Here is a 13,793-nt window from a genome sequence, read left to right as displayed (position 1 = left end):
GTTATTACCTTATAAGAGGGGAGAGATAATTGTTTGACTTCAGTGTTCATGGAGGGCCGTTTAAATCATTAAAACAATTCAAAATCCACAAACCCACTCTGAGTTATGACACCTGCGGTCAAACATCCCACTCCAAGCATCACATTGTGCGTTCCTCGTTGTGTTTACATTTCAGTGCGTCACCCGGCCCAAGAGATCCAGTTAGAGGTAAACTCAGAGTGAACAGCAATCAGTCTTCAAAGTGAAGAAATAAACGTGTGGCTCCGCACACCTGAAATCACATTTCACTTAGCAGGTACTTCAGATTTTTAAATCCACTTGGAGAATATATGGTCAGTTTATAAAACGTTTATATAGTGCCGCTGTTTTTGCTCATCAGCTGCATTGCATTGTATAAAATTTGGATATAATAACTTGGATAATCTTGCAGAGGTTAATGGTGAAAGATGAGGAAAAGACGACTAGAGTTGAGTCATGGCACAGAAATGGCAGTAACTTGATCTTCCTCTGTGACTCTCTCTCTCACTCTCTCTCTCTATTCCCAACAAACACACACACACACACACACACACAAACACACACTAACTTCCACAGGCAGTGGCAATACGGCAACAAGCAATACCTAATGATTTTGCACTATTTTAAGCATTCACTTCAGCTCTCCCATAACGAATGATGAAGCAACACACTTGTGTGCCAAGTTTAAGCAGCAGGATTAACTTGATAATAAACTATAACAAACACTAAACTTCAGCTCCAGTGACATTATGATTATGAACTGCAGGTGCCTGAGCCCAGTATATGAAATCACATATTAAGCATTGGGCCTCCCTTTTGCACTTCATGGACCCCAGCAGTCACACGAGTTCACGATTCATGCACACACAACAGTTTGGACTGAGGATGTCGAAAGCCCAAAACCACTCAATCAGCTTCGAGTGGACATCTGACATTCCCCAACATACTGTCAGATATCAGGTTACATCACTGGCAAACATGCAGTTATCTCACTCTGATTGACTCTGTACTGCAGAGAAGGCCTGTGAATAAGAATGTGTAATGGAAACAGTCTAATTTTAACTGTATTGTTCCACAGTCAACAGCGCCAGGAGGGCAGTTTGTGGTAACGTCTTCCATTTTCCATCAGTAAATGCTGTAACTTTAAGAAAAGAGATGCAACTGAAAAAGGGAAACTGAATAGTCTGTGTACACAAGTTATCAGTTTTCTTACTGACATTAAAGCACATGCATCTAATGCGAAACACTGTAGCAATTAACATCTCAGTAACACTTTGTCTACTCTATTACTCTTTTCCAACCATATTTGACTATCTGTGAAATTAAAAGTGACCTTGTCAACTTTCATACAACCAAGAAAGAACTGTCAGTTTGACAGGGTGGGAAAAACATTGCTTCTATACATAAATAAATAATCTCCACAATCTATCAATTACAGTCCCACTCAGTATCACCTTTTTTGCCCGTCTTCTTGCGCATCCTCATCTTAGGAAAAGAGGGCCAGGAGTAGTTGAAAGGAGAGTCCGAGTCAGAATCCATGATTTGCTGTCTTCAAGAAAATCTTCATCCAAACAGCTCAAGATGTATGATAAATAAATGAACAGTGCCTCAGTTTACATCCATTTTCCAGTGTCTGAACAGACTGCGGACTAGCTGCAGTGTTCGCTCTCCTTTTTCCAGAGCCCCACTGTAGACACTCTGACACTTCAGGAGTGAGCCAGCATGTTCCCCTCTGTCTCCCCCAAGCCACCCCCCCCCCTAAAATCCTCCCCTTCCCCCTCAATAACTCTGCACCAACTGTCCGAGAGAGCCGCGACCGAACCCTGTCTTCTTACTCTGCTCCTTTTCTCAACACTTTTTCCTGTGTTTCTGACTGCTCTTCTCAAATCTGTGCCAAACTTTGGGTCTCTAATTCTTTCTCTGTCACTCGTCTACCACACACAGCACAGGGGGAGAGGGAGAGAGATCAACACATGCTGACAGGAGCAGGGGGGAGGAGTATATTGACTGCCGGAAAGGGTGACTGAAGGAGGGAGAGAAACAGAAAAAAAGAGAAACAGTCAAAAGTCTAAAAGTCAAACATAGGAGTGACTTCAGAACCTACAGCAAAGACAAACATGAGGGCAGAGAGCTTAGCGGAGGTGAGTCTCAGACACGGGAGAAATCATTAACCCTGTATGTTCATGATTGCCATATGCCAGGCTGTGGAGCTGCACACTCCACACACTCCAAGGTATAAACCATGCACCCCCTGATATGCCTGATGCCACGTCGGAGGAGTCCTTCTCAATCACTCCATTCTCCAGGTCTCTTTCTCTATATTTTAGCATGTCAAAGCCAGGCTGAGGGGGAAAGGGGTTCGGAGCGTGGGGGGAGCAGTCTGCCAGGTCAGCAGCCTCACCATGGAGACAGCAGTGAGAGCCGCTGCTGTTTTCTTCTTCCATGGCGTCTCCCCCCCCCCCCTTTTCTCCTTTTGCCAACTTGCAGGAGTACAGTGCTCCGTTTACAGCAGCAAGGATAAAAGTAAGTTTGGATAGAGGTGGTAAAAATGACAGAAAGGGATGGTAAAAAGGGGTTAAGAGACAAATCTGACAATGGCATTCTGGAAAGGCGCACAAACAGGTTTATAAATACACATAAATGAAGGAATGTGATTAAAAAAAAAGAGAGAAAAGGGGGACGAGGAGGGTTTTGTAGGCAGAATATATGCAGAGGAGGGAAACAGTGGTACACTGAGACTAAAGAAAGTAGTTTCTGTGTGGGTGAGGGTGTGTGTGTATGTGTGTGCATGTAGAGGGGTGTTGGCACTGTACTAGTGAACATTAATGCTGCCTTTGTGGGGTCTGTGTGAGGTTTAATCCTTTTTTCCGTTCTCCAATTAGATCCCTGAGCCGGAGTAGGAGATTCTTGTTAGCGTTCCTGGCGTTACACTCATCGTCTGTTGTCACCCTGCCAAACTATCCATATCATAAATCCCTTCTCTTTTCCCCCTATTACACACACACACACACACACACACAATCTCCTCCACTCTCCTCTCCCTGATCTCAACAAGCTGCTGGAAAACTTCCCTGGCAACCCCCATTCAGCCACAAACACCGCCTTTTTTCACTTCCCCATACCCCCTTCAGAGCTCTCTTCCCCACTGCATCTCCCTCTCAAACACAAGAGTGCACACAAACACTGACAACACACACACCGACCTTCTTCCTTTCTTCAGCTGTGGAGAGCAGACCTCCTCGGGATGAAGTGCCATTTGCTGTTTGTTCACTAAAGTCACATTAAAATGCTGACCTGGGAGGATGGGACCCAGGGGCATGGGTGCATGAGTCCGTCTGTTTGTGTGTGTTTAAAGGTATTTGGGGGCAAGTGTGTGTTTTGGGTGGGGTATTTGAATTCAGGGGGCATTAGGAGGGCAGAGGTGGGGGGAAGTGGAGGGGGGCAGAAGGATGGAAGACATGAGAGACACTTGTCTTTTTTTAAGTTTTTAACTATTACACTTTGTAAACCTTGTACAACCTGCTGTGGCAATACTGTATGTAATTACAGGCATGCCAATGAAGTTACAGTAGTTTACAGAGGGAGGAAAGAGCTGACATCAAGAAGACAGGGGGAACATGACAGCAAGGCTCAAAATTCCTCATCCCTGCTGAAGCTCTGGCTGCAGAAGTCTGTCTATTTGATGACGCATTAGCTCAATGATAAAAACAGACTGGAATTGCACTATATGCTTCACTTCTTTGTTAAAAAAAATAAAAACCTGCCGGTCACTTGTTATGCCCGACAGCTTAGGAATGTCTAATGAGGAATTGAAATTCCTCAAAGGTCAAATATGCAGTGTAATCCAGAGTCATTATTAATTTGAGCTTTTTATTTTTATTTTAAACATGACATTGAGGGGCAACTGAGGAGAAAATCAGATTTAAGTGACCAGCGTTATTTTTCTGAACCACGAAAACCGACCAATCAAGGTCACAGGCAGGTGGTCAAAGACCAGAAAATGTTAAAATCCTCAACCGGCCAACAAACACACACACTCACAAATACACATATGCACAAAGGGCACAAAATGGCTAAAGCATATAGCATGGAAACAACACCAGCCAAAGGAAGTTCAGAATGCAGATGTCCAGTGCCAAGTGTTATAAAGGCTGAAGCCTCAGCTTGTAACCACAGCATTCTTACACTGAGGCATCAGTCTGCTCTGCAGCAATACAAGCCAATTATTTACCCGCAGGATGTTCCCACTCTCAAATCCTTCCCTTCCCGTCCAGAAGAAGATCAGAGTGAAGCCACCTAACGGTCACATAGTTAGGATTAATTGATGCCCCCCTATAACAGCTGGCAGGAAAAGGGTGACTCAGGATAGTTCTCTACATGTCGCATTAAGAAGATTCCTTCTCAGTGCCACAATCACTGTAAACACAGAGTGACAAGACTCCAAAAACTCCAGAGAGAGGGGGGCAAGAGAAGCCATGGGGGCTGAAATGTGATCTTATAGTCTGTGGGGATGGTAGACAGCCACTGTCGAGGATTAGACGTCCAAGTTCTGTTCAGGAAAGGAAACGTTTCCTGCAGTTGGACTCACTTAATGATTAGAAGCTTGGATAACTTCCTATGAATATAACGCCACCTAAAACAACAATGATCAGTTTCAGTCTGCACAAAACATGATCTACAGCTGAGGCACCGCAAGCTCTAACATTATAACCATATCTAAAAACAGGCTTCTGAGAAAGTAACCTTGCTCTGAGGGAAGTTAAAAAATACTTTACCAGAGTAAGACTGTGATGGATCGTCCTCCTCGTCCTCTTCAATCAGGCAAAACATCAGCGGCTCCTCATAGTCCTGAAGAAACAGAGAATCTTTCACCAAATAACACGTACATTTCCTCAGTGAGACTTTCTCATCAGGCTACAAGCATACCACAAAAACTAGAGTAGAACTAAGTACAAAAACACAAGTGTTTGGCGAGTGCCTAGGTGTGTGACAGAGAAAGATCAATTAGGTAACCATCTGTATCACATAAAAAAGGTCCTATTGGATGACCGGAGTCATGTGCACACGCCACACCTCTCAAGACATGAAATACACACTTGGCCGCTCACAAAGTTGGCTATTCAGTGGCGTGTGCAAGGTGCCAACTCCAACACCTGAACAATAAGAGTGAAACAATGTGGCGCATTGAGGGGCAGTCAGTGCCACTGGTTGATGCAGATGTTCACTGAGATTGAATGGAGCTTTGAGTTTTAAAATTTGATATCCAGGAGCGACACCTGTTGTTGCAAAATAGTTAAAGGCACAAACTTAGTCTAGGATGTTTTGGAAGAACAGGTAACTCATCAGCTAAAGCTGTTTAAACACACATGGTTTTTTACAGTATGAGAGTTAAATATATGCTGGTGATATTTTAGTCCATAGCATGTGAAACATTATGCATCAAATACTCACATGTTTTTCTACAGCAGCTCCATTCATATCTGAATACATTGCTGAAAGAAAAAAAAAAGCATACTCAGATGCAGACATACAGCCGCCATTAAACTTCAAAAGAGGCTCAAGTAAGCACAGATGTTAGTCCGTTTTTTAACGATGTGTACCATGTTAAGTCTTATTTTACATAACCTGGGGAGATCTTAACCGTGTGGCCCTGATCTCCTTTCTTTTCATTTAACTACCATGTGCATCCCAGATCAAAGGACACTGTGTATGATTGCTTACCAGAAACAATGCAGCAACGCACAGAAATTAGTGTTTGGGTGGTTTGATACGAAGCCTGGGGTCACGTAAAAAATTTAAAGGCATAGGAATGCCACAGAGGTGGCAGCAACCCATAAAGGATAGAGGTTGGGAGAGAAAGTCAGAGACAAAAAAAATACATGAGAGGAGGCGAAACAAACGGCAAAGGCTGAGAAAGGAGTAGATGTGACGTATAGGAAAAGACTAAACAATCTGACAAAGGTCTTTCTGTGCCTCAGTGTGATACCGTAAAACACATTGACTCAAGTCTGATAGAGTGATGCCAGCTGGCTCCACAGCAAGAGGGAGCGAGACAGAGAGACAAAGGATATAAAGAAACAACCTTGCAAAAGAGAATGTTACCTTCCAACTTTCATCCTGAATGAACTTGATTTTCTATTCACATTTTTATTGCACGTCTTAACATATATACCCATGAAAATCTACTGTCACAAGATAGGGCCGTAATGTATGATTATTTCCATCATCAATTATCTGTTGACGGTACATGTTTCAATCATTTTCTGATTAAGCGTTTGTCTGTAAAATGTTATTTCCTGATTCATTTCCTGTCTTTTATTATTTAACCCATCGTTTTAGTACTACTTATTAACATATAGCGTGCTTGTGCTGCTATTTTGCGCACTATATTAATACAGTGATTCATACTTTAACTTCAAATTAAAGATTAGAAATGTTTGGTTGCTTGTGATCATCTGACCTTCTTTCACTGTACTGTTCAAATTCACATAAGATACTAGACTTCTTTTTGATTTTATCTTTCGTCTCTTTGCACAGCTTACTCCACAAAAATCCCCTACTATCATCTTTTTTCACAGACTTGCAATACCACAAAACCCCACAGGAGGGCAGTCAAAGTCTATCAATATTGTAGCCTGATTCAAGCCACAGTATCTATCCTCATAAACCACTAGAACAAAAAATGGCAGACCATTGCAACATAAAAGAGAAGAGATTAAGACTGGATGGTTAACCAGACCTCTCAAATCCCACAAAACAGATTAGGAAGGGTATGATACCATTCTCCACGTTCTTCACTAAGATGGTCTCCACCCGTTCCCTCCTTAGAGCTTTGAGCTGTGGGACGAAAGGGGATGTTTAGGTAAGAGAATGCTCATATGTGAAATTATACAATTTACAACTGGCTTTATTTTGATGGCACTTCCAGGTGCATTAGTTGCAGTTTAGAATTGTTTGTGTTTATGAGCAAGGTCGCCCAAGAAAAGTCCAATCATTTGACTGCATAAATTACAGGTTTATTTGAATATCGGATCACAATTGACAGTGTTTTAATCCTGTGTTTACATACAGTAGCCTTACCAGCACTAGACAATACTGATAACTCAAACTCACCTCTCTAAGGAAGTCCTCATCTCTGAGCCGGTCTCTGAGAAGCAGGATGTCAGCGTGCCGGCTCTCCTCCGAGCTCCACCTCAGGTTCTGTCGGACGGTCAAAGTCAGGTTCCCCGTATCATGACAGAACCTCAGCAAGCGGGACCGGTCTGCCCACACCTGAGACAGACCTGCTGGTGGCGTGGCTAGAGGGTTTGGTGGGCTGCAGCACAACAGGTGGATTAGTTTAATCACAACTTTAAAAAACAAACAAAAAATATTATGGTTGATATTCGAAGAGAACACCGTTTTTACCATTAAAAATATAGATAGAAAGGCATTAGAATACTCAGTGCAGATGATGGTCTTCTAGTTTTTCAAGCCAAACTGGCCTACGTATAAAGCTGTGCTAATGATTTATGGATCCAGATTGAGCCCGACTGATTGAGCACAAAACATTCCTGAGTTTGACAGGTGATACTAACAGGTGTTGAGTATTTTATGTGTTCATAAAATACACTTCAACCATTATATTTACAGTATTCGAAAGATCTAAAGAATGCAATTTGTGGAGTTTGCATGCTCTCCCCTTGGCTCTATTGGTTTCCTATCACAGTCCAAAGACATGTAAATGGTGACTCTAACTTTGCCCGCAAAGGTGTGAATGTGAGCTTGAAATGGTTGTCCGTCTCTATGTGTCAGCCATTAAGCCAGGATAAGCAGGTATAACTAATGGATGAATGGGGAGATAGCATGTGTAAAACTGGGTGGCTAGCTCTCATTTGAAGAAAAAGCTTTCCCTTGCCATGTGGAAAAACTCTGCACTGAACGCATAATGTTACTACAAAACAGTGATTCATTTGCCTGTGTTCCTCCCTAATGGATCATATAATCTTACTGTGTGAGCAGCTCCAGGAGCTCGGTGCTGCCTGCTGTCTGAGCCAGCTGCAGCGGTGTGACTCCCTCTTCGTTTGGCAGACTGACAGCCATCAGACCCCCCGGCTGACAAAGCAGCAGCTCTGCCAGCCGATACAGACCCCATCGCACGGCCAGGTGGAGGGGAGACTCCCTGAGACTGTGCTCTGGAGATGAGGGGAGAAATATAATAACATAAAAAATATAACTGCAGAGATAAAAAGATGCAGTGGGATCTGAGACAGCAGCTGACTGGGGAGGTGACATTAACAGTAAGATAAGAATGTATACGGTGAAATGTGAGATAAACAGCAGGAAACTAACATGTCAAGAATCTACTCTTGGTAACCACTTCTTCGTGAAAATTAACCTAAATGGCAACAATTGATTTCTTCTCTTGCACGGCACAGGATCTCTCTGGTCCACTGACCCACTTTCAAGCAATAAAAGCTTTTCAACAAAGTGGTGACAGCTTCTTATTTCTGTGCCCACCACTCAACTTAGTTCAACAAGATCTGTATCCAGGTAACTAGCCCGCATTAAATTAGCTGCAGTCAAGCAGCTAGTAAGCTTGGAAATGCACTGTTGCATTTTTTAAACTGCAGCATACATTCACCATAATCTTACAGTATTTTTATTTAAAGGAAAACAAAGCCTGGTCAAGGGAAATTTGTTAGATCCTCATCAAACTAACTCCCTCTGATTGGACAACATAATAATAATAATAATAATAATAATAATAATAATAATAATAATAATACCTCTGTAGTCTAAACCAATTTAGTAAAGCTTATCATATTTATGTTTTGTTTTGACTAGTAATGAAATATCTGGATAAGTGTCTTTTAGTGAAAGTGAGTGTCTACTGTAACCATTGCTCCTATCTGCTAATGCAGTTTTGTTGTGCTTGGGATGCGTCATCACGATTTTTGTGACTTTCACCTATAACATTGCAGCATTTGTGACTGATTCACCAGCAATTCAGACTTTGACAAAAATAATTCACAATTATAAAAGGCAACTGCAGAAGTGAGTCACATTTAATGTAATAACAATAAGCAGTGTCTGATAGTCAACATTTTCATTATTACATTTTCAAGGCAACTCACATAGGTACAAAGAGGCCAGAGAGAGGCTGTCTGAACTGATTGTGAATCAGTTGCTAACACTGCAATAATGTGGCAAGAGAGTCATTAGCAAATGGAAACACTGGTCATACGGTCTAGACTGACAACACTGACTGAAGGACTTTTAATGGGATATTACTTAGCAACAGTAGCACCGCAAACTATAGGCTCAAATATGAAACACAATCAACACCTCTGTCAATATCATAAAAAAAACAGAACTCTCATCACAATTGATATTTGCTGCAGGGGGCTATTTAACTGCAAAGTGCTGTAGGTCAGTTTATTTTGAAAATGATGCAATTTTACAAAGTGGGCTTAATGTGGGAACTTTCAAATTGAACCTAAACTAACTTATTTTTTTTCACTTATTTAAAGATTATATTTCTGTTTGCCTTTGTATTGTACTGGGCATTAGAAAATGTTAGCAAACATTAAGGATGACAGGTAATAAAAGCATGTTTCACCTACATACTGTAGGGTAATCAGTGCGTCAAAACAATACTTTAATTTACTTTTAAAAGAGATTAATTTAGTTTTATATTCAAAAGGTTACTTTATAGTACTCAGTTTTATGTTCAAAAGGTTTAATTTATAGTACTCAGTTTTTGTATTTGCCCAAGAATAGTCTGCATCCACAACCCATCAGGGTCCAGACCTTTGTGAGCTATAAAGACAGATTTCACCAGATAACACTTTAACCAGCTGTATTAAAAATGTCAATGCTCAAATAGTTTATGGCTGCACTCAGTCCAGAGCGAACATAATGATTCCACGCTCAAATGCCGTCTCAGATGTTGTGACAGAATGAGGTTTTGTTAAGTTTTTCCAGTCCCTTTGAAAATGCAGAACGTACTATAAACAAATGGTAAGCACCAAAGGAAAGTAAGGGATTGATAATTCAGTCGCATACAGCATTGGCAGTAGAATTATGTCATAAGCAGTGTTATCAAATTAACTGCAGACATTTAGAGGGAGACGCTGCGATGAAACAGACTGCCGTAACTATGTTAATGCTAAATCTAGTTTGTTATTTATGTAGGTGGCCCTACACAAACACTCGGACCATAGAAACAGATGGTGGCATCTAGTAAACATGCTGGTCAGCACACACACATACGTCCATAAACACACTTGCCCCTTGGATTTATTAAGCTCTGCCTAGGGCGACTTCCAGAGGGAAAGGCTCTATTAACCACATTACATGCTGCTTAATTGGCTTTGATGAATTTAACAGAAGCACACGTGACCAGGATCACTTCCGATTTCAGCTCAGTAAGCAGGGAAAATGGGAATGATGGTGGAGAAGAAGGGGGGTGGAGGGGAGTTGAAGAGTTCACCTTCCTTGGGTAGCACTGGCTCCAAGTTTCCAGTGCGATGCTGAGAGATGAGGTTATGACAAAACCTGTCAACTATCTCTGCTCACTAACTGCCCACAAGACTTTTTGTTCATGAACTGACACGTAAATAATAAAATATAGTAAATCCCTCTTTAGACAAAAATGTGCGTCTTTACACCAATTTCTCCCAATTAAAATGTTCCTAAATGTTCCTCATCTGTTGATTTGCATTGCAAAGTTGCATGTATTCATCTTTTATCTATCTAATGTGTACTGTTTTAAACATTTTAGAATTTCAAAATGTTCACAGACACTGTTGTATAATAAAAAACAAATGTGGTGTGTTTTTGATCAACATTTCTTTGCAGGAATGCCTGTTCACCAAGATAAGATGATCCTGCTCTCACCGTCTCCACTGTGGCTCCCCAGTACATTCCAGTTTGGAGGGATATCCAGATTGGCCATGGCCAGGGCCACGTGATGATCTATAGCCCAGCGAGAGCTCTCCTGGCCCAGGTTGAAGAGGCTGCTCAGCTCCTTGTGATCTGTGGAGCTCAGGCAATGTCCGTGGATCACCAGGTGCTCCGCCAGGTCCTGAGAATAAAGCAGTCATCAATAAGATACAATCTGTAAGAAATGGTGTGCAATGCAAAAAAAAAAAAACAGCAATTCCAAAACAAATTCTATGCAACTGAGATGAGATAATTACATCCGACAAGGAGGTCATGTTTGCATAGGATCATATTTGTGTATCTTCCCTACCTGAGCATCATCTTGGACATACTCCAATGAAGCTCCGCCCACCCAGGTGAGGGGTGTGGTTTCAGAGCACAGATAGGCCTGGACAGAGACCACCTCAGCCAGGTTATGTCCTAAAGAAGGACACAACATGGCAAAAGCCAGACTTTGCTCAGGGAAGATCTCTTTGTATGGAAAACAGCAGTTATATACAGTATGAGACCCAGGTATACATCTTTAGATCTAATTTTATTCCTAATGCTATGATAAGGCACTGGCTGCAACCGCCTTCTCATGCAACAAAAATACAGCAAACTAAATAATTGATCACCTATCGCAAAGGGTTAGGGTTAGTCACTGTTAGCAGTTTCAAATCACTGTAATAAAATGAGCCAAAATTGATGGGCACCTGCATGCAAAGAAATCTAAAAATAAGAAGTCTGTGATAAATAAATGAGAACAATTTAAATTGTAGCTACAGTTTGTAGGTAACAAGCCAAAAATATAAAACCCGAGTGTGGTTAAAAAATGTTTCTCAGATTTTCACTTTGTAAACTGATATAGGCATCTTTTTCTTTTTTCGATGGAGAAGGAGACCTGCTTTTAATAGTTCAGCTATTGTAGAGTGCACAAGCCTGCAGGACTGCCTGTTGTCTGTGTCAACCTACACAGAGGCTCAGTAATGTTGACGTATTGTTTATGGAGCCGTTTCCCTCCTGAGAGGAAGCTGATAAGATTCTGTGCCTTTCCAGACCTCAAGTCACAGACTGTGTATGTACGTGTGCGTGTGGTGTGTGTATGCATGCGTGCGTGCGTGCGTGCGTGCGTGCGTGCGTGTGTGCGTGCATGAAGATTCAAATAGTGATATACTGTTCAGGAGTATATCACAGACAGCAGTGGAAAACATAGGATTGTCAGGATGCAGTTTAATGTCTGAACATGGTTTTCTAAATACATTCTCCCTTTTTGATAACAGATTACCCCAAAATACTGTACATACAATAACACATCATACAGGCATACACATGAACATACCAGGCACTATAAAGCAGAGCATTACATCACTCTGAGCCATGGTGACATGGACCAGTGTGGATCCTTCCAAAACAACGTAGACCTCTGCATCCTCAGGCACCGAGTCTAAACCCTCCAGCAATGCAAATACCTTTGCCTGGCCCTGAGATGAAGAAATGTTAGAGAGGTTGAGAGGGGAAATAAAAAAGACAGCTGCTAGAGAGCAAAACATATTTCTATTCCTAAAGATACAGGCTGATTTTAGAGTAAGTCTCTATTCTGACGCCGTGTTCTACATTTTTGTAAAGTACACCAAATCCCCTGACAGCATGCCTCTTGAGGGTACAATAACACATTCCCACTCAATAAAAACAGGAATGTCGTGTCTACTGCAAATACCTGCCCTGATCCCAGCAGGCCAGAACACTTTGATGCCGGTGAAACATGCTTTTGGTATTGACATTTTCAATACTACAGAAATATTTCAATCGTTAGCCCAGCCATAGACATATCATGCAAAAGAGTTTTATATATAAAAATCCTTACTGAGCTATTAAAAAAATACAAAACTACAAAAAAATACAAACCTGACAGCCCTTCAGAATGAACTTTTCCTTACACTGTAAGCCAACAATGCAACGGAGGAGGCAATAAAAGGATTGTCAGGATATTGGACCTTTGAAGATAATCTACATTAAAATATTTAAAGCGGTATTTATTGTTTTTTTGGCCACTTGGGGACAGGTTGTAAATACAACACTAACATATTATCCCCTTATAAAGTTGATATGGCAAACATGTTGCCTATTTACACATCAAGCAGATACGGAGCAACATAAGCACTCATTTTTATGTTTGTGTCCACCTGATACATGTCCAATATTCACTCTAGCTCTGTTTTGGTCTCCACCAACTCCTGAGGGAAATATCTGGCTCTTCAGCAGCTAAATGCTCCTCTATGTTCAACAGCTGGTTGATAACTTTGCCAGTCTGCTGTTTGTTGCTGGGCAGGGATTGTACTATGGGGTTATCGGAGCTTTTTCGTGAAAAAGCAGGGGTTGATGAGAGCCTCAACCAAAAACAATAAAGCTGCAGGCCGTAAAACCAAAACAAAGACGATAAAAATCTTTGTAGAGCTGAGGAGAACTGCAGTGTTGGGTAATAAGTATCTGTGAATGTGTAACTATGAGTGACCCCTTTCACACAACACAAACTCATTTAACTCATTATTGATGTATAGTGCAGCTTTAAACATTTCTGCGCCCATGGTGTTGTTTGGTTGTTAACTTTTTACTGTGGATAAATAGCTACAGTGTGTAAGATCTCTAATGCAACTGTAACTGAATTTGATAGTTTCAATCCCTCAGAATAAATTTAAAAAAAAACCCCGCTGTTTTCCACCAACATCCACCAGTCGCAGGGGAAGAAATCTATTGTAGAAGACATCAAGTTGTCCACCTACAGTGGCCTCCATAGACCAGACAGCAATGCAGCCACAAGAAACACTGTGTGGGTTATTCTGGGAAACATATCAAACCACTGACTGAGG

At 41.5% G+C, this 13,793-nt stretch overlaps 1 protein-coding gene across 5 annotated transcripts in view; it reads right to left on the bottom strand.

Annotated features, from left to right (window-relative positions):
* The window catches only part of LOC144518457 (rho guanine nucleotide exchange factor 28-like), a 41,754-nt gene that overhangs the window by 25,179 nt on the left and 2,782 nt on the right, over nt 1-13,793 (bottom strand). For 2 of the 5 annotated variants that reach the window (XM_078251162.1, XM_078251163.1), the window contains exons 1-2: nt 5,470-5,535; nt 4,794-4,866 (exon numbers count right to left, since the gene is read on the bottom strand). In XM_078251162.1, the coding sequence (XP_078107288.1) occupies nt 4,794-4,866; nt 5,470-5,508 (112 nt within the window). In that variant the 5' untranslated portion in view covers nt 5,509-5,535. Of the gene's footprint in view, nt 1-1,472; nt 1,745-4,793; nt 4,867-5,469; nt 5,536-6,797; nt 6,856-7,131; nt 7,334-8,008; nt 8,193-10,899; nt 11,087-11,254; nt 11,365-12,265; nt 12,408-13,793 lie in introns of those variants that run through there. The other 3 variants (XM_078251161.1, XM_078251166.1, XM_078251164.1) reach the window with 2 other exon arrangements.

The sequence above is a fragment of the Sander vitreus genome, chromosome 5 (assembly GCF_031162955.1).
Source record: "Sander vitreus isolate 19-12246 chromosome 5, sanVit1, whole genome shotgun sequence".
NCBI lineage: Eukaryota > Metazoa > Chordata > Actinopteri > Perciformes > Percidae > Sander > Sander vitreus.
This window is presented reverse-complemented; position numbering and strand designations above follow the sequence as displayed.